At 47.0% G+C, this 25,976-nt stretch overlaps 1 protein-coding gene across 8 annotated transcripts in view; it reads left to right on the forward strand.

Annotated features, from left to right (window-relative positions):
- Window positions 1–2,195: 2,195 nt before the first annotated feature.
- The window catches only part of LOC147638306 (uncharacterized), a 71,825-nt gene continuing 48,044 nt past the window's right edge, over window positions 2,196–25,976 (forward strand). For 6 of the 8 annotated variants that reach the window (XM_086798224.1, XM_086798226.1, XM_086798225.1 and 3 more), the window contains exons 1-5: window positions 2,196–2,227; window positions 2,320–2,734; window positions 2,896–2,997; window positions 3,106–3,377; window positions 3,489–3,624. In XM_086798224.1, the coding sequence (XP_086654350.1) occupies window positions 2,354–2,734; window positions 2,896–2,997; window positions 3,106–3,377; window positions 3,489–3,624 (891 nt within the window). In that variant the 5' untranslated portion in view covers window positions 2,196–2,227; window positions 2,320–2,353. Of the gene's footprint in view, window positions 2,236–2,301; window positions 2,735–2,895; window positions 2,998–3,105; window positions 3,378–3,488; window positions 3,625–25,976 lie in introns of those variants that run through there. The other 2 variants (XM_086798219.1, XM_086798223.1) reach the window with 2 other exon arrangements.

Below are 25,976 nucleotides of genomic sequence, written 5' to 3' on the forward strand. Positions count from 1 at the left end.
GCATAAGCAAGGTCGCATAGTTTCTCATACTTCCTCAAGGCCAGGTCTTCTCTTGCATTGAAGTATGCAAGTTTCATAACTGTTATTACTCTAGAGGTATTTCTACATGTCATCACTTCCATGTGTGCAGGCAATTGTACGCCACTCTCACTACGAAATCGTGATGCAGCCCATGCATGTTCTTTAGACTTTCTATGCTTTCTAATTGCACTCAACATAATCGTCTTGTAGCCATTACCTCTACCCCAAGGACCTTTTAGTTTGTACTGCTCACACCAAAGGCATTTCATAAACTCCTGTCTACCACGGACAATGTGCTTAAGAAAAGCATACTTACGTGTCCACTCTTGCCGAAACTTACGTATTGAACCTTTCTTCTCTGTTTGTGTTGCTTTGCTCTCTTCCGTGCCTATCGAAGTCGCATTGAGAGCTTCCTCTTGAGTGCTTTCTCCCAAAATCTCCAAATCTATACCAAGCTCATCCTCATCATCCTCTACTTCTGGATCATCATACTCGTCATCATCCTCAGAGTCTCCACTGGAACCAAATAGCTCCTCCATGACTTCTTCGGTTACCTTTTTCTTTTTCGGTCTCTCTACATTCATAATGTTATTCACTCTCTTGTTGCCAAAGAATTGCACAAGAGTAGGTTGAAACACCTGCAAATATTTTAACATTGTACATTAATGACCAACATAAAACCCAAATACTAATGATTAGCACAAAAGCATATCAAAATCAATCAACACAGCTTGTCAACTAAAACTAATAGCATGTCAACTTACCTTTTCACATTTGCTGCTATTAGCCATGCCCTTGGATGTTGAGGGTGCACCAAAAGTAGTAGACACAAACATATTGGGAACTGCAAACAAGTAAGATGAGCCATCAATTTGCTTCCAATGTCTTTGTCTCTCTATCTCTCCACGCATACACATACACAGTGTAAAATATAAACAACAAATGTAAATTTTCACACCTCAAATGCCAAATAGGCCAATGTGAGAACCTGCAGGCTGCAGTCTCTGGAGCCTGGAGGGAAGCCTGAAACGGACAATCTAGGGAGCGATTCAAAGGGCAAAAGCCATTCGGCAGTTGGTCCTCCTTCGGTTGCTAGGGTTTGTAGAAGCATCAGAGATAAGGCATTTTTAGGGTTTTGGCGTCCTTTGTCAGAATCTGGATAGGCGGGTGAACCGCAGCGCTCTGTAGTTTACACGGCACCTTAGCTTTTGGAAGTCACTAGAGAGGCCACCATTAGCCACGCGAGTATCTGTTTTGCTGAACTGAACAATTTTATGTTTCCTTATAAGTGGAAGTATTTGCCCAAAGAGTTCATCTCAGAATTAGGTCATCAACATGTTAAGTATCCCATCTAAACACTCACAAATATGTAAAAGCAACGATAAGAGGAGGATAGCTAACCTGATTGAGGTAATAGGATTTGGGCCGGCGGCACTGGGCAGTGGGCACTGGGCAGCGTCGAGCGTTGAGCGTCGAGCGGATAAGCAGTGGGCAGCGTCGAGACTCGAGCGTCGAGCGGCGTCGAGCGGATAAGCAACGACCGTCTCTGATACGCGCTTGCAAAGAGAGAAAAGATAAGACTATCCGAACTTCGAATTATACACGCTTGGGGAGGAAAATATAAAGAATATCTGATTACAGCAGCTAAACTTTTTATATATTATTTAAGGAAAATCGAAAAAAAAACTAATAAATTCGTTATACATATAGGTTTTAAAAAAATTACATCGTGGAAGACTTTTATATTATATTTTTCTGTATGCGGTCGGGAAAATAACAATAGCGAAGAGTTTTACAGGAAAATCTAAGACATAGGGTAAAACTTAAAAAAAAAACTATTTGGGCTATGCGGCCGCCGTCCAATGGGCATGAAGTTTGAACACGTGTTCGAGGGCCGACTCCCGAGGCTCGAGCGACTCTGGATAAGCAACGCGCAGTTTTTGGAAAATCTTAGGATGTATTATAAACATATTTATGTGATTATTATATATATGTATATGTTATATACCCTTGACCCCTAAGGGTCAAAAATAGGGTGTCATTTGACACCTTAGCTTCTATTTAAAGATTTCACTTTGACATCTTTTCGTTAATCTACAGGCGTATTTTGACACCCAAATTGGCTCTTGAAGCCCAAATTGGGAGTCAAATTTTCGGCCTGGAGATATGGCTGTAGAGAGGGAACCGGTTCTTTTCTAGAAGCTTGGTGCGCAGGTGTCCAATACTAGTATTTACTAAATTAAGAATACTATATTACCAAATTGCGTCATTTTCGTTAACGGTTTTTTGAAATCGCAGGGTACATCGTTCAAAAGGGTCCTAGCGGGAGAGGATGGGCATGGCGGAGCCTTGTCCTACATGGCGAGGGATCAACCTGCACACAGCAGAGAACATGAGATTTGCAGCAACTTCGCAGCTCTTCCAAACCTACCTCACCTGCCTCAAGTTCCCTGTCTCGCCAGGCACCGTCCACGCTTGGTTAATGGGCTCCTACCAAGGGCCTTTGTCGCCAGGCGGCCTGCCCGATGGTGAAGGCTCTGCACAGCTTCTGGATGGCTTGACCTACACGGGCACCTTCAAGGGTGGGCTTCTACATGGACATGGAACCTTCACTAAAGGTGATAGCTGGTCGTACACTGGTACCTTCAGCTACAACTGCATCCATGGAAGTGGCATGTATCGCTGGGCGAATGAAGCTTTCTACAATGGCCAAGTCCGTGTTATTATTCCTTTTGGAGGTGGTGCAAAAAGGGACATGCACATGTGCAAGCGCACGGTGCACGCGCGTGCACACACACACACACACACACACACACACGCACGCACGCACTCTTGTATACCCCACGGAGCTGATACAGGTTTCTTGGCATGCAGGTTTATCAGGGTCTTCCACATGGGGATGGGTTAATGTACACTGGTGAAGTGGATAGTTGTACATATGAAGGTGCTTGGAAACATGGTTTGCGCCATGGGCAAGTAAGAAGAATCTGTGTTCTCTTTGCAAACCTGTTGGTTTTGTATGGGAATTTTCTACTTCCAATTTGTGGCAAATATCTAATTCTAAACTTTGCCAATAATGCATAGGGAAGATTAATTTATGGCAAAAGTGGCACGACAAAGTATGAAGGCCGTTGGGTTCTTGACCGCAAGCATGGGGATGGGTACCATACGTATGATTCCGGAAGCACATTCAGAGGTAGCTGGTTACAGGGTAAAAGAAATGGGAAAGGGAGACTGGTTTCTCTAAGCAGCAGTAAGCCTTCCTCTTGTTCATATCGAGGTGAACTCGGGAGACTCAACCTGACTCAAGTATATGTTTATGAGGGTGATTGGATGGATGACTTGTCTTCTGGAAGGTCCAATGTATTTCACGATTCTAGGCACTTTGCCCTCTATTAGAATGATGGTATTCTGTCGTGCGTAGTTTCCACATGACCTCCCATTTTTCATTGTTGGTTGGTCTACAGTGGCAAGAGTGTGTGGATGGGGGATGAACAAGAAGAGGCATCAAATCAACTGTTGAACTATTATGTTGGAGAATTTGAAAGAGGCATACGACATGGGTGCGGTACATTTTACTATGCATCTGGAGCAATCTACAAGGTATGCAATGTCCTGCTCTATCCACATGTACATGTCAAGTTAGGTAATGTGATTGATTGGGTTAGACCCTAGCATCTTATCTAAATGTATTTAAACTCCAAAAAAAAGGGTCTTTGTGAAACTCCCTTTCTTGAGTTTGCATTCTCTTGCATTCTCTTTATTAAAAAACCAAAGTTTCTAAAGAACTCCAAGGATAGTGGTGGTTTGATACACCCAATTCTACAAATTAGGTGTAGTGAAGTAGCAAATTGCATGACCATTCTAAGTCATCCAATCTCTAAGACGACTCTCAGAAGTCATTTAATTGCTTGAATCATAGATAAAGCATGTGCTCACTTGCTTTTTAAGTTGGATTATCTTAAATTTTGCATCAGCTATGATAGTTTTGTGGACTAGGTGTGTAAAACAATTAACATTATCTCACAATTGCTACCATATCTATATTTTTTTTCAGAAAGAGACTTCTATTAAGTATGAAAAAAACATACAACAATCACAGCTATAAGCGGGAAAAGAATAGAATCACCCCAATATGTAAGGTGATTTCAACCATTGAGGAGCATCATGATGCCATGTAAGACCTGTGGTACTAGAGGAAAAGAAGATGCCATGGTCCCACTCCCGCATAAATATCACGCGCTTTGCCTGCGCAGAACAAGAGGGCCCTTGAATGCGAGCCCAAGTAGCCATAAGAGTATGAATGATATCACATCATATAGTACTAATGCACTGAGATCCAAAAATTTGGACACCCTCGATCGCCTCCATGCATCTAGCTCTCCAGATCTGCCATGCTGTAATACTAACAATCTCCCTACTAGTGTCAATCCTCTGTCTAGGGGGTGTATAATTAGAGTGAGAGACATCCTGCAATAAACCATGCTGGGCGATACCTCTACGAATGAAAATAGTAGAATATGTACCACTGCTCTCATAACAAAGCTGCGGACCGGACTGGGAGAGCCAAGCAACTGCCCCCCAAGTCACAAGCATGGCTCGGCCACTCAATTTGCCCATATGTTGGGCTACAGAACCGTAAATTTGTTGTGCAGTGCTGCATCCCCATAAACAATGTTGTACAGTCTCAAAATCTGCCACACACCTAGGACAAGAAGGTGCTACACCGAAAACCAATCTCCACTGATTGGTGGAGATGAGCTTTATTAGCTTGAGGTTACAGAGTACAAGAGCCAGCAAATAGGGCACATAATGATATGATGAAATGAATAAGGGAGCAACTCTTATATACTTGTGCATGAAGCAATCGGCTGTAGGAAACAGGCCGACAGCTCCACCACAGCATAAATAGAAAGATGCAATATTTTAACACCCCCTCTGCATCTTGAAGTGTGCAAAAAAGTCAGAAGAAAACCGATGACGAAGGTGCGACCATGGACACCTCAGCATGGCCAGTACTGAGTACGCACATGTTAGCTTGTTGTCTTCAGAAAACATAATGCCACTATAAAGAGCAAAAGAAAATCTGCTTGGCTCCAAACTCAAAGTAGAACTATGAACACATCACATCCAATAACCTCGAACAAATGAACATGGAACACATCCTGTCCTTAGTCTCTGGTGACCAATAGTTCTGGAACTCATCCAAACCATGAAGGAAACTTGGTTGATCTTGGAACTCATCCGGACCATCAAGTGAACTTGCTTGTCTTTATACTTGGAACTCCGACACACGGGTCCCATGCTCCAGATTTAATATAAGAGAGCTTTTGAAAGCCCTCTCTCCCGTCCACAAACCATTTCTGGAAGACAATGTTAGAAGTCATCTCCTGTCTATTTGTATACACCAGGGCCTCTGTTGTGGGTGTGCCCGCCCGTATATCATTTTTCCACACTCCCCGTATTTTTTCCCTATTTTTCCCATTTTTTCCTAGTGGTGGGAGGGCTGCCAGGTGATGCCAGGAGCACCCCAATGCTGGCCGACTGCTCTTGCACGAGTTGTGGGCATCAGGGTTGCTGGCCGACTGCTTTTCTCCAGTCGTGGGCATCAGTATGCTGGCCGACTGTTGTTTTATCAGTCGTGGGGTTTTTTTCCCAGTCGTGGGCACTATCTGCTGCTGGCCGACTGCCCACATGGAGTTGTATATATTGCCCCTCAGCCCCCACCACTTCCTCATTCAGTATTTCCGGGATCTTGTGTATAGAGAAGAGTTTACACACCTATCTCTCTGTGTTTCTTGTGCTGATTATTTTCTGCAGTCTACTTGCTCTTGTCTACCCAAGTTTGGTTATCATTTCCGCTGCATATTCTGATATGGTATCAGAGCCCGAGGCTCTAGGAGATCTTGGGCGTTTTTCTGAGCAAGAGGGGGAGCAACAAGTTGCTGATTGGTGGACTGTTTCGGGCTGAACGGGAAGAGGAGGTGCAAGAGGAAGGCGGGCAACGGTGCTGGACAGCCACTTGCAGATTTTCAGATTTTTCCCACCCACCTACCCTTTCAGGTTTCTCTCCGAGATGGCAGATTTACTAGAGATGGCTGAGAAGCACGTGAAGAATCGACTCTCCCCACGTTCCCAGTGGATCGTCAGTTGGACGGGTCCAACTATGGCATTTGGAAGGTCATGATGGAGTCAGTTCTGGAGTCATATGACCTTGTTGATTTTATTATCATAGGGGTGCCACGGCCGGAAGCTGAGAAAGGGGAGTTATTATCGACGAGGAAGGACCGAGAGGCACAGGCACACATGTGGGACCGTGTCAACGCCAGGGTCCGGTCGTTTATTTTTCTCAATTGCACACCACAGGTGATCAACCATGTGAAGCACATGACGCTGGCGAGAGGCATATGGGAGCACTTGGCTTCTTTGTACAACAGGGTGTCACCCATGAAGCGGATATCCTTGGAAGTGCAGATGCGGGTTATGAACCCTGCAAAGTCTTCGACGATGCGGGAACACATTAACAAGCTGCAGCCCTTCAGCAGGAAGTTCTTCAAGCTGGGAAAGAGATATCATCCGAAGATATGGCCATCACGTTACTTTCCCACTTGCCTGGTCAGTATTCCGCTTTCTATTCCTCGTTGATCACGAGTGGCAGGCTCAGCACCATTACTTGGGAGGAGCTTGTGCCAATGGTCTTGGACCAGGAGGAACGTTTCACGAACCCTCCTCACGGCGGAGGTTCGGAGGCCTTAACTGGCCAACGGTCGAAAGGCCGTAATACCAACAAGGGCAAAGGGAAGGCTTCACCGGAGAAGTCTTCTGAGAAGAAGCCTGATCCAGAACGAGAGAAGCTGAAGGCCGAAAGATCTTGTAATGATTGTGGCGAGAAAGGCCACTACTGGAGGAAGTGCCCTAAGCGGACAGGGAAGAGTGCTGATTCCTCAGCCTCAGCTGCGAAGACTCCGGCATTTGTGCACTTGGAGATGGTGGACTCCGATGCTTCATCATCTTCGAGCGAGGAGGCAGTTGGCTTCACCGCGAAGGATACCCGGGAATGGATTCTCGACAGTGGTGCTTCCAGGCACATGATTCCATCCCGTGACTTCTTTCTGGATGTGAAACGGCAGTGAGGTCGTATCTTTATTGGCGATAACTCCACTATTCCGATTCATAGTGAGGGCCGGATGGAGATTATTCCCGACGGCAAGGGGGGCAAGCATGCTTCCCGTGTTCTTTATGTCCCTGCTCTGGGTTTTCATCTTCTGTCACTGCATGAGGTATGCAAGACTGGCTTTCGGGGAGCATTCAGTTGCTCTAAGGGACCGTGAGACAGGCAAAGTTGTTTGGGAAGGCGGTGTGGAGAATGGCATCTACAAGCTCTTTGCACTCTCCTCACTGACAGGCTCTCAGGTCGAAGATTTGTGGCACTTTCGTTTTGGCCACTTAAATGTGGATGCTTTGCGGCGCGCCTTCCGGGACCAGATGGTGGTTGGCTTGCCAGATGTTGGTAATAGGCAAGGACGCTGCAGTTCTTGCATACGTGGTAAGCAGCACAGGGGATTCTTTTCGAAGCAGGCTTCCAGGCGGGCTTCGAAACCATTGGAGTTGATTCACACTGACTTGTGTGGACCACAGCAGATACCATCCTTGGGAGGATCTCTCTACTTCATGCTGCTTGTTGATGATTGTACCAGATTCACGTGGGTCTACTTTCTTTCCCAGAAGGACCAGGCTTTTGCTCGGTTCAAGGATTGGCACGTGATGGTGGAGAAAGAGTCTGGATTCCAGGTCAAGACTCTCAGGGCTGACAAAGGAGGTGAATTCTCCTCGACTGTATTTTTCCGGTTTTGTGCAGATCATGGCATCAAGAGGGAATTGGCCAATACCGGATCGCCTTTGGAGAATGGAGTTGTTGAACGTAAGAACAGGACTGTGGTGGAGATGGCGAGGACCATGCTGGAGCATCGTGATCTTCCTCGTCCACTTTGGGGTGAGGCTGTGGCAACAGCTGTCCATACCATTAACCGCTCTCCGACGACTTCTGTACCCAATATGACTCCATTTGAGGCATATTTTGGCAGGAAACCCGATGTCTCGCACTTCCGTGTCTTTGGGAGTGACGCGTATGTACATATTCCGAAGAAGCAGAGGGGGAAGCTTGACTCCAAGTCCCGCAAGCTGGTATTTGTGGGGTATAACTCTCTTTCCAAGGGATACAGCTTGTATGATAGAGGAACGAGATTGTTGTTAGCCGGGATGTGGTCTTTGACGAGCATGTTCCAACATCCAGTGTCGAGGAGCCGCCACTTCTTGGAGATCCAGAGGAGTCTGATGATGATTCCCAGTCTACCACTCCAGTTGATCCACCTCAGTCATCACAGGAGGTTGAGTCCGCAGCTGGAGTTGAGCCCCCGCGACCACAGGAGGCTCCATGATCTGTTCGAGTACCTAGGTGGTTGTTAGACACCCTTCGGGAGTTAGGTGTCACGGAGCTACCCTCCGAGTGGACCACAGAGGACGGCCCTCAAAGATCACATCGAGTCCGAGATAAAAGCAACACGGCGGAGCTTCTTCAGGTGAACTATGCTCGGAGGTCTCGTATCATGCGGGATAAAGAGTCCACTTCCGTAAAGGAAGCCCTTTCACAGGATACTTGGAGGGAAGCCATGCAGGTGGAACTTGATGCCATCGAGAAGAACAGCACTCAGTTGGTACCGAGGCCGTCGAAGCGGTCAGTCATTGGTGTCAAATGGGTCTTTAAGACCAAGTACGCGGCTGATGGGTCGGTGGACAAACACAAAGCCAGGCTCGTGGTGGCTAAAGGTTATGCTCAACGGCCAGGCATCGACTACGAGGATACCCTTGCACCGACAGCGCGGATGACCACGATTCGGACCGTTCTTGCCCTTGCTTCTTCTCAGAGGTGGCCCGTGTACCAGATGGATGTAAAATCTGCGTTCCTTAATGGTGACCTGCAGGAGGAGGTGTACATTGAGCAGCCTCCAGGCTTTATTGTTCCAGGATCGGAAGGGATGGTTTACAGGTTACGTAAGGCCTTGTATGGTCTTAAGCAGGCTCCCAGGGCTTGGAATCAGAAGATTGATTCCTTCTTTATTCGGACTGGATTTCAGAGATCGGTTGCAGATCCGAACCTGTATCTCTTTCGGGAACGCGGCATGGTCACACTTATCATCCTTTATGTGGATGATCTCATTCTCACTGGCGGTCATGTGGAGCACATTGGAGTGACGAAGGCTGCCTTGTCAAAGGAGTTTGAGATGACCGATTTAGGCTTACTCCACTTCTTCTTGGGATTGGAGATCTGGCAGACCCAGAGGGGGTTTTTCGTCTCTCAGCAACAGTATGTTCATGAGTTGCTTGAGGCCTTTGGGATGGAGAACTCCAAGCCTATTACTTTGCTGATGGACCCGAACACAAAGTTAACCGTTACACATCCTTGTGAGCCAGTTGATGCCTCGCAGTACCGGAAGCGGGTTGGTTCATTGATCTGGTTGCTGAACACCAGATTGGACTTGAGCTTCTCCGTGGGGCTGTTGAGCTCTTTTATGCAGACGCCATTGAAGACTCATTGGGACGCAGGATTGCGGATCTTGCGGTATCTGCAGAGTACGAAGGATCTGGGACTCTTTTACACAGGAGGGAATGGAGTCAAGCTCCAAGGTTGGAGTGACTCAGATTGGGGAGGAGATCCAGACACGAGGAGATCTACTTCAGGATACACTTTTACCCTCGGCTCAGGAGCAGTTTCTTGGAGCAGCAAGAAGCAGCCAACTATTGCCCTTTCTTCGACAGAGGCAGAGTATCGGGCTGCTTGTGGTGCTGCTTGTGAGGTTGTATGGCTGCGGAGGCTGCTAGGCGAGATTGGGTTTCCACAGAGGGAGCCCACAGTCATCCAGTGCGATAACCAGAGTTGTATAGCTATTGCTCGGAACCCGGTTTTCCATGCCCGGACCAAGCATATAGAGATACAGTATCACTTTGTACGTGAGAAGATCTTGGCGGGTGACATCTTGCTACTTTATTGTTCGACGGAGGACAATGCGGCGGACCTCTTCACAAAGTCTCTACCTCAGGCTACGCTCAGGCGGCACTCCAGCTCCCTTGGGTTGGTTTCACAGCCAGGAGCTGAGAGGGGGTGTTAGAAGTCATCTCCTGTCTATTTGTATACATCAGGGCCTCTGTTGTGGGTGTGCCCGCCCGTATATCATTTTTCCACACTCCCCGTATTTTTTCCCTATTTTTCCCATTTTTTCCTAGTGGTGGGAGGGCTGCCAGGTGATGCCAGGAGCACCCCAATGCTGGCCGACTGCTCTTGCACGAGTCGTGGGCATCAGGGTTGCTGGCCGACTGCTTTTCTCCAGTCGTGGGCATCAGTATGCTGGCCGACTGTTGTTTTATCAGTCGTGGGGTTTTTTTCCCAGTCGTGGGCACTATCTGCTGCTGGCCGACTGCCCACATGGAGTTGTATATATTGCCCCTCAGCCCCCACCACTTCCTCATTCAGTATTTCCGGGATCTTGTGTATAGAGAAGAGTTTACACACCTATCTCTCTGTGTTTCTTGTGCTGATTATTTTCTGCAGTCTACTTGCTCTTGTCTACCCAAGTTTGGTTATCATTTCCGCTGCATATTCTGACAGACAACACGCAGGGGGATGCCCTTAGGATTAGAGCAAGACACCAGTCATGTTCTCTCCAGACTGTAAGGCCTTGGGAGAGCTGGGGTTATCACTAGACGAGTCAGTGTCAGTGTCATGTGACTTGTCTTTGCCCTTCTTTGAAGACTTGCCCTTGTTCGTGGCTTTGCCTTTGTCCTTTGACTGACAATCCTTTGACAGGTGGCCTTTCTTCCCACACTTGTAACACCGACTCCAAACTTTCTTATGCACTGTCGAGAGTGCGTGATCAGGTCCAATAGACGATGAAACTTTCAATTTTCCCTGAGAAACTAGGATGGATTCCTCTTCCAAGAGGAGAGTACACGGATCATCAAACTCGAGGGAACGTGTTGTGATTTGAACCCACAAAGCTCGGTAAACCATGCCATAATCTGCAGGAATCTTGATGAGGAGGAGAGCAGCTAACTAAGAAGAGGTCAGGGCAGTACCCATTGCCACTAATTGGTCATGAATTACCTTAACCTTTATCACAAACGACTGCATGGAAGTCCTTGCTGTAAACTCCAGAGAAAAGAGCTGACCCAATAGGTTGACACACCGCATTGTAGAGTCCTGTGCATATAGGTCTGTTAGCTTTCTCCAAACAGAAGCAGCACAATCCAATGTTTGCACGGCAGGGGAGACCTTTGGTGAGATGGCTCGTACAAGTGCAGAGTGAGCTTTTGAGTCTTGATTCTCCCAAGCTGGAAGTTCGGCAAGAAAGGCATCCTCCTAGTCCTGAGTCCACTTCCTAGAGCTGGTAGGGCGTTCGGGCTTTCGTTCGTGGCCCTGAACAATCTCCCAGAGACCCTTGTGTGTGAACCAGACCTTCATCTGTAGCTTCCAGTGATCATAGTTTGTACCACTGAGCTTGTCCTCCTTGTTCGTGCGGGGGGGACCCATGTCTGCCTCAAAGAAGCTATGTCTCAAACAACCTCTGTAGCTAAGCAATCCACGTGCTCTCTCAAGCACCTTTCCACAGGATCCAACTAGGGACTAATAGCCCCCTCTGAAGATGCAGGCTGGACAGCAGCAAAAGAAATGCAAAAACACACCACCGGGAACCTCCTACCGGAAGAGGGAGGGGATCTTGGAGGTAGAGGAGCTAATGTGCCACTTGTCTGATGCACTTAGTGAATCTGCAGCTAGAACTCCTCCACTTGCCTCTATAGAAGAAAACGCAGCCTGGGGGTTGGCCGACAGCAGTTGGAGAGCTTGTAGAGCAAAAACGCAGCTAAGAAAGAGAAACACAGCCACTGTTTTGAAGGATCTACAGCCTGGAGAACCTAGGGAAGCAAAAACGTAGAGGAACAGATTAAGCAGCAGCCAGAGCCTAGGCGAATGATACCATGAAAGAATGTGCACAAGCGGAAGCAATGAACATGAGAGAGAAAGATTGCAAGCAAGAACTGAGCTTTATTAGCTTGAGGTTACAGAGTACAAGAGCCAGCAAATAGGGCACAGAATGATATGATGGAATGAATAAGGGAGCAACTCTTATATACTTGTGCATGAAGCAGTCGGCTGTAGGAAACAGGCCAACAGCTCCACGACAGCATAAATAGAAAGATGCAATATTTTAACAAGAATAACCAAAAGAAATGAGAGATCTGGCTCCTTCTATATGAGTGCCAAAGTCTATGCCAATATCTGCGCTGTATCACTGGAGAAATATCATAGCTCTCCCAATGAGGCTTGAGAGTAGGGATCCTATACATCTGTCGAGTGAGGAGGAGCCTGGCATTCCGGACGGTGAAACTGAAAAAAGGAAGGCTTTTCAAAGGATCGAAGGCATCAATCCACTCCCACTGAAGATATCTGATAGGACTACCACCATATAACCACAAACACCAAGAGCCATGAGTCACTATCTGAGGAGAAGGGTCAATGAACCAATGCTTCCTCGAACGACCAACAATCCTCACTGGACTAAGCCTAGTATCTGGGATGATCTCCTCCATGCTACATCTCCTCAATCTCCCTCCAGGCATGATAGAGTAAATGATGCAATTTGTAGTCTCCTGGCCCAGGAGAGCAATGAACTGCAGAGGTATGCCTATCCTCGAAAAAACTCCCAGCCAACTCTGATGATAGTCTCCATGAAAGGTCCGAGGGAGCCACTCATGTGGAATAGTTGCATCAATCTGATCAATACGAATGTGAGAGCCCCTAAGATGCTGAATAGATGCAGCTCTCCGATTCTCCGGAAGACTCTTAAAGGTCTTCCAAGCAAGAACTGTGTATGCACATCTCTCCCATCTTGACCACTGCATATAACGAGATGCACCAAGTGGCCGACCGGCCTCATCCCTGATGAGCCTGCCCGGCCCTGTTCCACATAATAGGTTGTTGTCAGCCTCATCCAAAGTCCTAGGAAGCCTTTGTCGCAAAAAAGATCTCATTTTTCTCCATGCTCTGACAATGGCTGCAATAAGAGGGGAAGATGGTGCCCTAATATCAGCCTCTATGAACAAAAATTGTGTGCTGGGCATCCAGTCTCTCCCGACCCGGGGTATACATTCGGAAATCTGAAACAAGAAAAAATCCTTCCAAGGCTCAGTGCCTGGTAGGAAACCTCTGACCACAAGTTTGCAGAGCAATGCCCTGCACTGAACATCTAGATCGATAATATTCAAGCCCCCCTCTCGTTTGGGCTGAATAACTGTGAGCCACGCTACCCTGGCACGAGTGTCTGAGGTGCCATCCAAAAAAGACTAGAGAAAATTGCGGATCAATCTCCGTAATTGACCAATGCACGCACGGGAGAAGCATCAACAAGAGACAATAAACCAAGTTGAGGCAAGCAATACGTGATTAGCCACCAAAGCTCTGGAAGCTAAATCTAATCTCCTGGAGCTCCAATGGAGGAGCTTCTTCCGGATACTCATAAGTATCGGGGTCCGGAGCAAACTGTTGTGCGGGAGAAATATCAATCCCAACGTGGCATCCCAAATATCTAGCAGTGCATCCTCTGTCGATCCAAGTAAACCAAGCTCTGCACCCCAAGCAACTCTCGGTGAATCACTAACCCAAAAACCAACAGATTTGTGCCAATTAATGAGTGCCCCTGTTGCCAAACAGAACTCCTCTAGTGCTACCCGGAAGGAACATAAGCATATATGTGAAGCCTCCAAGAACATGGCTGTGTCATCAGCTAACTCAGAGTCGACCAATTCCTCTTGACTACGAAGAGGCAAAATACCAGCAGTGGAGCGGAGAAAGATGCTCATGGCCTCTGCAACTATGATATATAATAATGGGGCTAAAGGACAACCCTGCCGTACTGAGCGAGAAATCTGAAATCGCTCTCCTCTATCACCGCAAGCGAGCACTCTACTGTGGGCATCACGATACATGCATGAAACTCCCTTGATCCATCTCTGAGAGAAGCCCATATGGCTAAGAGTACCCTCAAGGAAGTCCCAATCCACTCTATCATAGGCTCTCAAAATCCAAGAGCAGAATAGCTAAGGGCTGATTGCTTGCTTTAGCCCATTCGACGGCCTCCCAAAACGAGAAAATGTTACCAAAGATGCTCCTGCCGTGTAAGAATCCATTCTGAGTATCATGAATGACATCTTGCAAAATTGGCTGCAATCTGATGCTCACTGCCTTAGCGAGAATCTTATATGCAGTCCCAAGTAAGGTGATAGGTCTCCATTGGCCAATCAATGTCTTATCCCCACTCTTAGGAATAAGATAAATAAGCCCCTCAGTGAGAGAAGGAGGCATAGAACTTGTGTCCCTCATCTCCTGGAGAGCCGATGTGATCTCAGCCCCAATCTCATCCCATAAAGTAATGAAAAAAACAGGGGAGAGGCCATCCTTCCTTGGACACTTACCATGAGGTAAGGCATGAAGAGCATGACTGAACTCCTGCATAGAAAAAGGGGCATCCAGAGCAGCACACATCTCCTCAGTGATCAAATGGCAATGCATTCCAAACCTTCCTTTGTGCCCTGTGTCTCAAATCAGAGTGCAGCTCAGCACTAAGAAGTTGGCGATAGAAATCAGTGGCAATCTGTCATAAGAGGATCTGAGTGAAGAGTGCCATGTGAATCCTGCAATTGCCTGACACTATCTCTGGCATGAGATGGGCCGTGAGTAGCAAAGAAATGTTTGTTACATCTGCCACGCATTTGTGTCCAAAAGGATTCCTGGGCATGGAAACGGTACTCCGCGCACTGCTCAAGAGAGATGAAGTTTTGCCCTAACAATACATAAAGAATTTGCAACCCATTGAGCATGAGGATGTTTCTCGTACTCTTTCTGTAAGGCAGCCAATCTATGTCTAATAGCCCTTTCTAAATCCAAGGCCTCTTGCCTCTTAGATAGGGCACATGTGTGATAAAAGTCACTAATATCACAGAGAGCAGAGGACAGGCTTTGAGAGGCCTGTGCGAAATCATGAGATCTCCAAATATCAAGCATATGACGCGATAGCTCTGCATCTGAAAACAAATGATCAGGGATGCATACATAGGGTGTTGATCCATGGCAATTCGGATCTCTAATACATAAAACCACTGGGCAATGATCCGATTTAGAGGTGCCTGTAGCAATAAAAGTATGCCCACCTCTATCAAGCACCCAATCATCCACATAAAATCTGTCTAACCGTGCATAAATACATCCTGCATCTCTTCTCCTGTTAGACCATGAATAAGGAAGAGTGGATGGTCTCCTCGAAATGTCATCCTCATGCCAACAATCTCTGCCATGAATGGAGAGTATAAACCTCTCCCAAGACGCTCTTTCAAGAGGATGCAACAAGCCCTCATGTCCACCTCTTTTATCCGTTGGCATCTCAACCATGTTAAAATCCCCACCAATAATCCAATGGTCGGCAAGAGGCATTAGTGTAGTGAGAGATTTCCAAAAGGCAATCCTCTCACCTCTATGGTTAGGAGCATAGAGGTTGAGAATACCAATGCATGTAGTATCCTGCATAAGAAGGATCCACTGTGCTCTCGTAGGCAAAATGACACCATGTCCAATGATGCAAGGCAAAATCAAAGCTGAAATGGAGATACAAACACCACCCTTGGCACCAACAGCTGGTGACCAAAAGGTGTGTCCAGAGAGAAGCTTGCCTGATCTCCCACACTGGCTACCATCTAGTTTATGCTCTTGCAAGAGCAATACATCCATAGGTCCACCTGTGACTGCACAATGAAGCTGGGTTTTACAATTTGTTTCCGCCGACGTGGAAAGAAGCCCCCAAGACTGTGAATGTTCCAAGAGACAATCCTCATAAGGACTCAGAGTAGGAATGACCAGATCTCGTGGTGGTCGACGAAGGACCCCCTTTAGAGGTGGAGGTACGTCTCGCATAGGTAAGGGAGGGAAAATCTGACGATGTAAACCTTACCTCTCTCTCCCACTCCGGGGAAAAGCCAGGGCTAGTCCTCAGAATTGGCGAGGTACCATGACAATGCGAATGCGCAACATCATCCTCAAGGATATAATCATCATGTAACTGTAATGCCGCATCCTCCTGTGAAGGATCCAGATCATGTGCCTGCAAAGCCTCATTCTCCAAAGAAGGATCAACATCTTGTGAGGCAAGAATTGCATAAGGGTTAGGGTGCTCCACAAGGGGTGTGGGTGAAGGGGCCAGTACGGGGGTCCGAGGGTACCTGCCATCCCTAACCACAACCCCACTTTGTGTGGTCTGCTGTGGCAAAGGAGCAACTGGAGTCACGGCAACTGCAGAAGGCATCTGATGGGTAGGACCACGCCGCCTCCTGGCATGGCCCCTCGATTTGGGACAATCTCTAGCAATGTGGCCCTATCGACGACAAATCCGACACTGGTCAGGTCTACCATCCTCTGGCGGAAATGAGATCCGTCAGGTCTCTGAAGCATAACATGATCGTCAGTAATCGATGGATCAGGAACAAGCACAAGGGCCCGGGGTACACCATCAAGAGTGGTGGTAACAGTTGCGGAAGCTGAGGCAGGAGAGCTTGGAAGGACTGGTACCCCTAGAACATGGCCAAGTGATGCCCCTATGGAAGCTGAAAGCTTCCAATAGGACCGAGGAAGAGCAGGGAACTGTAGTGCGACCGGGGTAAGGCGTTGATCCTCTGCCACTAGATCAAAGCCCACCTGGTACTGAAAGAAGAAAATCTTCCTAGGACCAAGAAGTAAGGGGCTGCCAGCCAAAACCTGAGAAGTAGCTTTTGAAGAATGAAAGTCCACCTGGCAGAAGCCTCGACCAAGCAAACGAGTATCGTGGAAGTGCACAATCAGCTCCGAAGGGAGAGCTACTAGAAGCCATTCACGGACCTCCGAACAAGAGGGGTGGGAACCATAAACTCTTGCAACAAGGGTGGTATGGACCTCAAGGTCAATGTCGTGCTGAATAGAGGTGAGCTCGTCTTGTCAAAAATTGATGATTCTGCCGGGCCAGTGGGGATGACGAAAGATTGGTTGCGGCAGAAGAAGCCGTAAAGCCAATCAAAAAAATGTGGGCGGCCGACTTGAATCCAGATAAAATTGCTGGCGGGGGGCTGCAGATGGGCAGGCAGGCGAGGGCAGCAGTGGGCAGGCGGGGGCAGGAAACAACAGCGCAAGCTCACCTATATCTAAAATTTTGCATCAGCTATTGTAGTTTTGTGGACTAGGTGTGCAAAACAACTAATATTATCTCAGAACTACTGCCATGTGACTGTCACTTCTAAAACTAATTTGAAATGGCACACAGTGGCATGTCTACCTCCACCCTTTAGAAAAGAAATGTCTTAGTGAGAGTACTGCTTAGTTCTGCTTGCTTTCCCCCCTCATCTTCACGCTTGCCTGCTTGTTGAAAAGACCCACACACCAGAATGCCTCTTTCGGTGGAAAGCTGCTGAAGAGCAAAAACGCTCGTGCTCGGTATGAGCGTGTTGGCTGAGTTCTTCTTTAGGATTCTACAGCCTGCAATCCTGACCTGATCAAAGGTGCTGGTGATCTGTTTGCACTGGATGTGAAGGCTGCTTGCATCTCACTATCACCCTTTGCCATTTAAATATGTGAAGGTTTAAGTGATGAGCAGTTGGCAGGCACCCTGCTTACCAGAGGTGGTCAATTGTTTTCTGGTCACACTGATTTGGAGAGGCTGCTTGCAGGTCATCAGGAACCAGCTTCACACTTTAGTCATTGGTGGCACCTTGGACATCTTCTTGCTACTACAGAAGCATAAGTGACAGCAAATCAGGAGCCCATATCAGAATATACATAGTGGGTAGAGCTATGGTACCAGAGGTGGAGTTGCTATTTCTATTTGAAGTAGTATGCTTGTCCCCAGTTGTTGGACATGTCACATACAATATAATTCCTCACAGGGCGCAATGGATTATGATCATGCAAGACAACAAAAAAATTGGCATTCTTAAATTTATGCACCAAACTTGAGGAAGGATCATCTCTCCTTTTGGAAAGAGCTTTATGATCAGATTTTACAGGCTGATCACTGGATTACAGGAGGTGATTTCAACACAGTGGAGCAGCTTTCTGAGAAAAGGGGTGGTAAGCAAGGTAGCATTCACACTGCAGAAAGAGTCTCATGGGAAAGATTAGTGCTGAAATTCAGAAGTAGATATTGTTGGTACAAGGATGACTTTCAGGTGAAGGTCTCCAATATCAAGTCCTCTTGGTCACATAAAAGACACTTGGCAATACCTCTATGAATGAAAATAGCAGTGTCTGTATCATTGCCCTCGTAGAAAAGCTGTGGACCAGACTGGGAAAGCCAAGCAGCTGCCCCCCAAGTAACATACATGGCGCGGCCACTCAATTTGCCCATACATTGGGCTATAGAACCCAAATACACTGTGCAATGCTGCATCCCCATAAACAATGCTGTACAATCTCAGTATTTGCCGCACATCTCGGGTAGGTAGGTGCTACGCCAAAAACCGATCTCCACTGATTGTTGGGGAGACCACCATGTAAAAATAACCAAAAGAAATGAGAGATCTGGCTCCTTCTGTATGAATGCTAAAGCCTATGCCCATATTTGTGTTGCATCACTGGAGTGATGTCATAATTCTCGGATCTCCCAATGAGGCTTAATAGTAGGGATCCTATGCATCTGTCGAGTGATGAGAAGCCTGGCATTCTAGACCCTGAACCTGAAAAAAGGAAGGCTTTTCAATGGATCAGTGGCATCAATCCACTCCCACTCACTTGGATCCCATTGAAGATATTTGATAAGACTACCACCATACAACCACAAACACCAAGAGCCATGAGTCACTATCTGAGGAGAAGGATCAATGAACCAGTGCTTCCCCGAATGACCAACAATCCTCACTGGACTAAGCTTGGTTTTTGGGATGATCCCCTCCATGCTACATCTCAATCTTTATCCAGGCATGATAGAATAGATGATGTAATTTGTAGCCTCTTGGCTCGGGAGAACAATGACCTATCCTAGAAAAAACTCCCAGCCATCTCGGATGATAATCTCCATGAAAGGTCCTAGAGAGCCACTCATGCGGTATAGTTGCATCAATCTGATCAATGGGAGAGCCCCTAAGATGCTGAATGGATGCAGCCTTCCGATCCACCGGAAGACTCTTAAAGGTCTTCCAAGCAAGAACTGTATATGCACATCTCTCCTATCCTGACCACTGCATGTAACGAGATGCACCAAGTGGCCAACCGGCCTCATCCCTAATGAACTCGTTCCACATAATAGGTTGTCGGTCAGTCTCATCCATGTTGGAAATAAGTGCACACTAGGTGTACTATTTCTAGTCTAGTTTCACTTAAGTCTTTGTGTCTTGAGTCTAGTGCCATGTGGCATCTCTACATTTATCCCATAAGTCAGTCTACTCAATCTTGTACTTCTCACCTATATATTGTAGGTGTCACATCAATGAAAGTATCAATCTTGTGTCTTGTCTACACTCATCTCAAGGTAACTCTTTGTATTTCATTTGTTCTTGTTTTATTTCTAGTTTTGCTCTTGCTTTCATATTTCCTACATGGTATCAGAGCTGTATTGCCTGCCATAGCTTCTCCCTAGCTGCGCTCAGCCTGTAGGACCAGCCTACTCACACTCTGCACAGGCTGCGCCGACCTGAATCTGCTGTCCACTCTGCGCCGGCCTGATTTCAGTAGCTGCTGCATACTTCTCTTGTTTTCGTGAAGCTGCTACTGCTCTCTCACTTGGAGCTGCTGCTGCCCGCCATACTGTTGCAGCCCTTCTTTGGCTGCCTTCTTCATCAACTCAAGGGTGCGTATCATCTCAAGGAAGCTGCAGATCGACTGTCCTCCTAAACGAGCTATTTTTGCTGCATTCAGTTCTGCCATTGCTTCCTCTTGAAGAGTCCACAAGGTAACTGTGCATTGTCTCCATCAGTTTGCTGGTTAGTCCTTTTTTATCTACAAACTGCTAGTTCCTCATGCTTCGATGGGCTGTCAAATGCTATGGCCTTGACAAGTGGTGAGAGAGCCGGCTTCTAAAAACAGTTTGGATCTCTTCTTTCATTCATTTCTGCAATCTTGTAAGGGAATAGACACTGCCCTTGCATTTCAGCAAGAGGTAAGACCTTCCCACATGGCCTCTTCTTCTCATTCTCTCATGTCTATCGACAAATTCAATGGGTCCAACTTTCATACTTGGCAAATCAAAATCAAATGCCATCTTATGAAAGAAAGTCTTTGGGACGTTGTTCATCCTGCTGCTCCCGAAGATTCCGACATTGAGCAAGTTATCACTTATGCTCCCACTGCCAAGAATGACAAAGCCTATGCTATCATCTTGCTCGGTCTTGGAGATGATTACATTCATCACATCTCCGACATACAGTCTGCTTCTCGAGCATGGATCACTTTGGATACCCTTTTTGGACCCCGCTCTAAAAATTCTAAGATTGCACTTATGATCTCATTCTTTGATCTATATATGCAGGAGGGAGCTACTATAGCCTCTCATGTCAATTATTTTCGCAGTCTTATGGTTCAGCTTGCATCAGTGAAGTCCCCCATCTCCGAAGATATTGCTATTGCTGTGCTTCTCAAAAGCTTACCTGACACCTATGCTACTCTTGTCACTACCTTCAAGTATCACAATAATCCTACTCTTGAAGGTATCATCAATGCTCTCCAAGAAGAGGAAAGAACAAAACAACAAAAGGTAACTGACACTGCATTTTTAGCAAAGAAAGGAGGATCTAAGGTAAGAAAGCCTTGCACCCATTGTGGAAAAACTAATCATTTGGAGAAGGACTGCTTCAAGGCTCATCCATGCACCATTTGTGGCCCTGATAATCACCGGGAGAAGGACTGCTATTCTAAAACCTCTACATCAGCCCCTGCATCTACCTCAGCCCATGTTGCTGCAGCATCTACATCAGCAGATCTTGCTGTTCATTCCTATGATGAGGAGTGGGCTTTCTGATTACTTCACCTTTCTTGTCTACCACTTTGACCACCGATGATGTAGGTCAAGGGGTTCTATGTCTTACTCATTCTGCTTTAGGACCTCTCTCTTGTCCCTACTTGAGAGACAGAGATTGCCCTTGAGGAGGGATGTCTTCAAGGTCCATCTGTTTGTCTACAGTCAGTTCTACAGTCAGTCTTCTGTCTATCTAGTCTTGTCTGTCTATCTATCTGTTGTCTGTCTATCTGTCTATCAATCTGACTGTGTCTTGTTTTAGATCCATCTTGTCCCTACCCTTGTGGACCCATATGAGGATATCACTTGAGGAGGGGTGTCTCAGGATCTTTTTGTCTCTCATCTCTAGTCTCTCAGTCTATCAGTCTTTATGTCTATCTTCTAGTCTTGTCTTTTTTGTCTTCCTCCTAGTGTCCACTTAAGGAGGGTGTTGGAAATAAGTGCACACTAGGTGTACTATTTCTAGTCTAGTTTCACTTAAGTCTTTGTGTCTTGAGTCTAGTGCCATGTGGCATCTCTACATTTATCCCATAAGTCAGTCTACTCAATCTTGTACTTCTCACCTATATATTGTAGGTGTCACATCAATGAAAGTATCAATCTTGTGTCTTGTCTACACTCATCTCAAGGTAACTCTTTGTATTTCATTTGTTCTTGTTTTATTTCTAGTTTTGCTCTTGCTTTCATATTTCCTACAATCCAAAGACCTAGGAAGCCTCTGTCGCAAAAATGGTCTCATGCTTCTCCATGCTCTGACAATGGCTACAATAAGAGGGGAAGATGGTGCCCTGATATTTGCCTCCGTGAACAAAAACCTTGTGCTAGGTAGCCAATCTCTCCCAACATATTGTGTACATTCGAAAATCTGAGATAAGAAGAACTCCTTCCAAGGCTTAGTGCATGGTAGGAAACCTCTAACCACTAGTTTGTAAAGCAACGCCCTATTGCACTGAACATCTGGATCAATAAGATTCAGCCCCCCTCTTTCGTTTGGGTTGAATAACTGTGAGCTAAGCTACCCTAGCACGTGTGTCTGTGGTGCCATCCAAACCCGACCAAAGAAAATTGCGGATCAACCTCCGCAACTGCCCAATGCACGCATGAGAGAAGCACCAACAAGAGGCAATAAACCAAGCCGAGGCAAGCAATACTTGATTAGCCACCAATGCTATGGAGGCTAAATCCAATCTCTTGGAGCTCCAATGAAGAAGCTTCTTTCGAATACTCATAAGTACCGGAGAAAACCGCTGTGCAGAGATATATCAACCCCAACTGGCATCCTAAATATCTAGCAATGCATCCTCTAGTGACCCAAGTAAAACCAAGCTCTGCACCCCAAGCAACTCTCAGCAACTCGCTAATCCAAAAACCAACAGATTTGTGCCAATTAATGAGGGCCCCTGCTGCCAAACAAAACTCTTCCAGTGCCACATGGAAGGAACATAAACATATGTGTGAGGCTTCCAAAAACATGGCTATGTCATCGCTAACTCAGAGTCAACCAACTCCTCTTGACTACGAAGAGGCAATCTCAATCCAAAAATACCAGTAGTGGAGCGGAGGAAGATCCTCATGGCCTCTGCAACTATGATATATAATAATGAGGCTAAAGGGCATCTTTGCTGTACTGGGTGAGAGTTCTGAAACCGCTCACCTCTATCACCGCAAGCGAGTATACTACTGTGAGCATCACGATACATGCATGAAACTCCCTTGATCCATCTTTGAGAGACACCCATACGGCTAAGAGTACCCTGAAGGAAGTCCCAATCCACTCTATCATAAGCCTTCTCAAAATCCAAAAGTAGAATGGCTAAAGTCTGATTACTCGCTTTGGCCCATTATTCCATGGCCTCTCAAAACGAGAAAATGCTATCAAAGATGCTTCTTTCGTGTAAGGATCCATTCTGAGTATCATGAATGACATCTTGTAAAATTGGCGGCAATCTAATGCTCACTGCCTTAGCAAGAATCTTATATGCAGTCCCAAGTAAGGTGATAGGTCTCCACTGTCCAATCAAGGTCTTATCCCCACTCTTAGGGATAAGGAAGATAAGCCCCTCAGTGAGAGAAGAAGGCATAGAACATGTGTCACACATCTCTTGGAGAACCAATGTGATCTCTGCCCCAATCTTGTCCCAAAAAGTAATGAAAAAAATAGGGGAGAGACCATTCTCCCCTGGACACTTACCATGAGGTAAGAAGGCATGAAGAACATGATTGAACTCCTGCATAGAAAAAGGGGCATCTAGAATGTCACACATCTCCTCAGTAATCAAATGTGGCAATGCATTCCTTTGTGCCTTGTGTCTCAAGTCAGAATGAGGCTCAGCGCTAAGAAGCTGGCGATAGAAATCAATGGCAATCTGTTTAACCATAAGAGGATTTGAATGAAGAGTGCCATGTGAATCTTGTTGCCTGACACTATCTATGGCATGAGATGGGCCATGAGGAGCAAAGAAGTGTTTGTTGCATCTGCCACCCATTTGGGTCCAAAAGGATTCCTGGGCATGGTAGCAGTACTCTGCTTGCTACGCAAGAGAGTGATGAAGCTCTACCCTAACAATACATAAAGAGTCTGCAACCCAGTGAGCATGAGGATGTTTCTTGTGCTCTCTCTCTAAGGCATCTATTCTACGTCCAATAGCCCTTTCTAAATCCAAGGCCTCTTGCCTCTTAGAAAGGGCACAGATGTGATAAAAGTTGTTAATATCACATAGAGCAAAATCCAGGCTTTGTGAGGCCTATGAGAAATCATGAGATCTCCAAATATCAAGCATCTGACGTGATAGCTCTGCATCTGAGAACAAATGATCAGGGATGCGTACATGAGGTGCTGATCCATGGCAACTTGGATCTCTAATACATAAAACCACTGGGCAATGATCCGATTTTGAAGTGCTTGCAGCAATAAAATTATGGCCCTCTGTCAAGCACCCAATCATATCTCAGCTGCTATGTGGATGCCGATATTTCTTCCAAGTAATATATCACCCTTCTCCTCTTGAACATCCGGAGGAAGTTGCTCTATTGGAGCTCCGTCTCGTGTGTCTTTGGCTGGATGGGTGGTGGTGGTAGCTAACCAGTTCCTCCTCGCCACCTACATCACTTCATGTTGATCGTTCTCCTGTGTCCTGCATTGGACAGATCCAGCGGTTCATTTGAAACTTCTTGTGGGCTGGTAGCGAGGGGCGGACAGCTCGTGCCAAGGTGGCATGGAGAGTCATTGTTCAGCCTCGTCACAGGGGAGGCCTTGGCCTTATTGACCCGGTGATCCAGAGCCACGCCCTTTTAGGAAAGCTCATTGTCAGCGGTCTCTAGCTATGGGGAGAACCATGGAAGGACTTCCTTCTTGCTCGCATCTTAGCCTGTACCCCTTCCCACAATGACATTAGGTAGATCTTTGCAGCACCTCTCCGCAAGCTTGGCCCCTCTTTTGGGAACAAGTTTGGCATGAGCCCCTTCTGACCTTGTGAGGCCCTTCGATCCTCTCTCTTCCAAGAGCAACCCTCGTGTGAGGAGGAGCATCTTCAACAGCCTCTTCTGAGCTTGGGAGGCCCTTCGATCCTCTCTCTACCAGGAGCAGCCCTCGTGTTAGGACCGTCTTTGATAGGCTTTGTTATGGAACTCTCACTCGCGTCCCCTCTGGTCACTACCTTGGCGCTCTTTCTCATATAGCATGGGGGCCGCCTTTGCTTAGGGCTGGCCCAAATAGTGGACACTTGGCTTCCCCTTGACAGCTAGGAGCGCTTGTTTGGGGTTAGTGGGGGGCACACTTGAGCCTCAACATCGACTCCACCATCCCATCAGACTGGCAAGTTCCCTTAGCCTCTCCACCTGTTAGAGCGGGTCGTCTTCTTTTCCTGACATGATGTCTCCTTGTTGGTATTTGCCATGCAAGGGGGCCTACCCCGGAAGGCCTTCTTAGTTGGGGCTTTGGCCGCATGCTTCCTCCCCATAACGGGTGAGAGTCGTAGCCTTCTATGGGTGACAACTGCACATCGATCCCTATCCTCTCAAAGTTGTGGGCGACCCATTGTGGCATTTGTGGCTTTGGGAGAATTGTCCCTTGGTTCGTCTTTAGTGAGATCGTGGTGAGTGGTCATTGCGAGACCCCCACAACAGATTGGAGTCTCTTGGCATTCCTTTTTTCAACACTCGGCAAGGTTGGACCCTTGCATTCTTCTCCAGGAGCTTGATGGCACCCCAACGGCCTCTTGGTGCATTCGCAAGGCATCTCTTGGGGTTTTCTCATGGATTTTTTGGTGGCAACTGTGGGAGAGCCTCCAACTGTGGAAGATGTCCCTCTTCTTGTGACTCTTAGCCCACCGCAGCCTCATGGTCAGTACATGGTTGGCTGTTGTAGGGCGGCCCACACAAGGAAGTCGACATTGTCTTTGGGACTGTCCACAGGCACACCAGATTTGGTGGCAGATCCTCTGCCTATTCACTTAAGAGGCTAGCGCCCTACGCTTTGTCATTTGGGGACAATGACCTGGGCGGTGGTGGTAGGGGAGGCTTTGCACTATGAGGATAATAGCGTTGGCCTTGCCCTCCAGCTCTCACACTTCAGGATTACAGCCATCTCAGCCTTAGCCGTACCAACGTCCCCTTGGACCTTGGAGACCTGGGTATGCCCGTGTTGGGAGCTCATCATTAGCATCTTCGCCTGGCATATTTGGCATGTCAGATGTTGCGAGGCTATTGACGGTGCTTGTACCCCTCTAGTAGAGACATTCTGTAGCTACCAAGGGTGCCCACATTGGATTGTTCTGGACCGGACCATCCAGGGTGTCACAATGGATCACCGGACACTGCCACACCGCCATAGTGGATCTCCTCGACGCTGGACCATCCCACTGGACCATCTTGGAGCATTCGGTG

This window comes from Cibotium barometz, chromosome 5 (assembly GCF_041138505.1).
Source record: "Cibotium barometz isolate CiBa-2024 chromosome 5, ASM4113850v1, whole genome shotgun sequence".
NCBI lineage: Eukaryota > Viridiplantae > Streptophyta > Polypodiopsida > Cyatheales > Cibotiaceae > Cibotium > Cibotium barometz.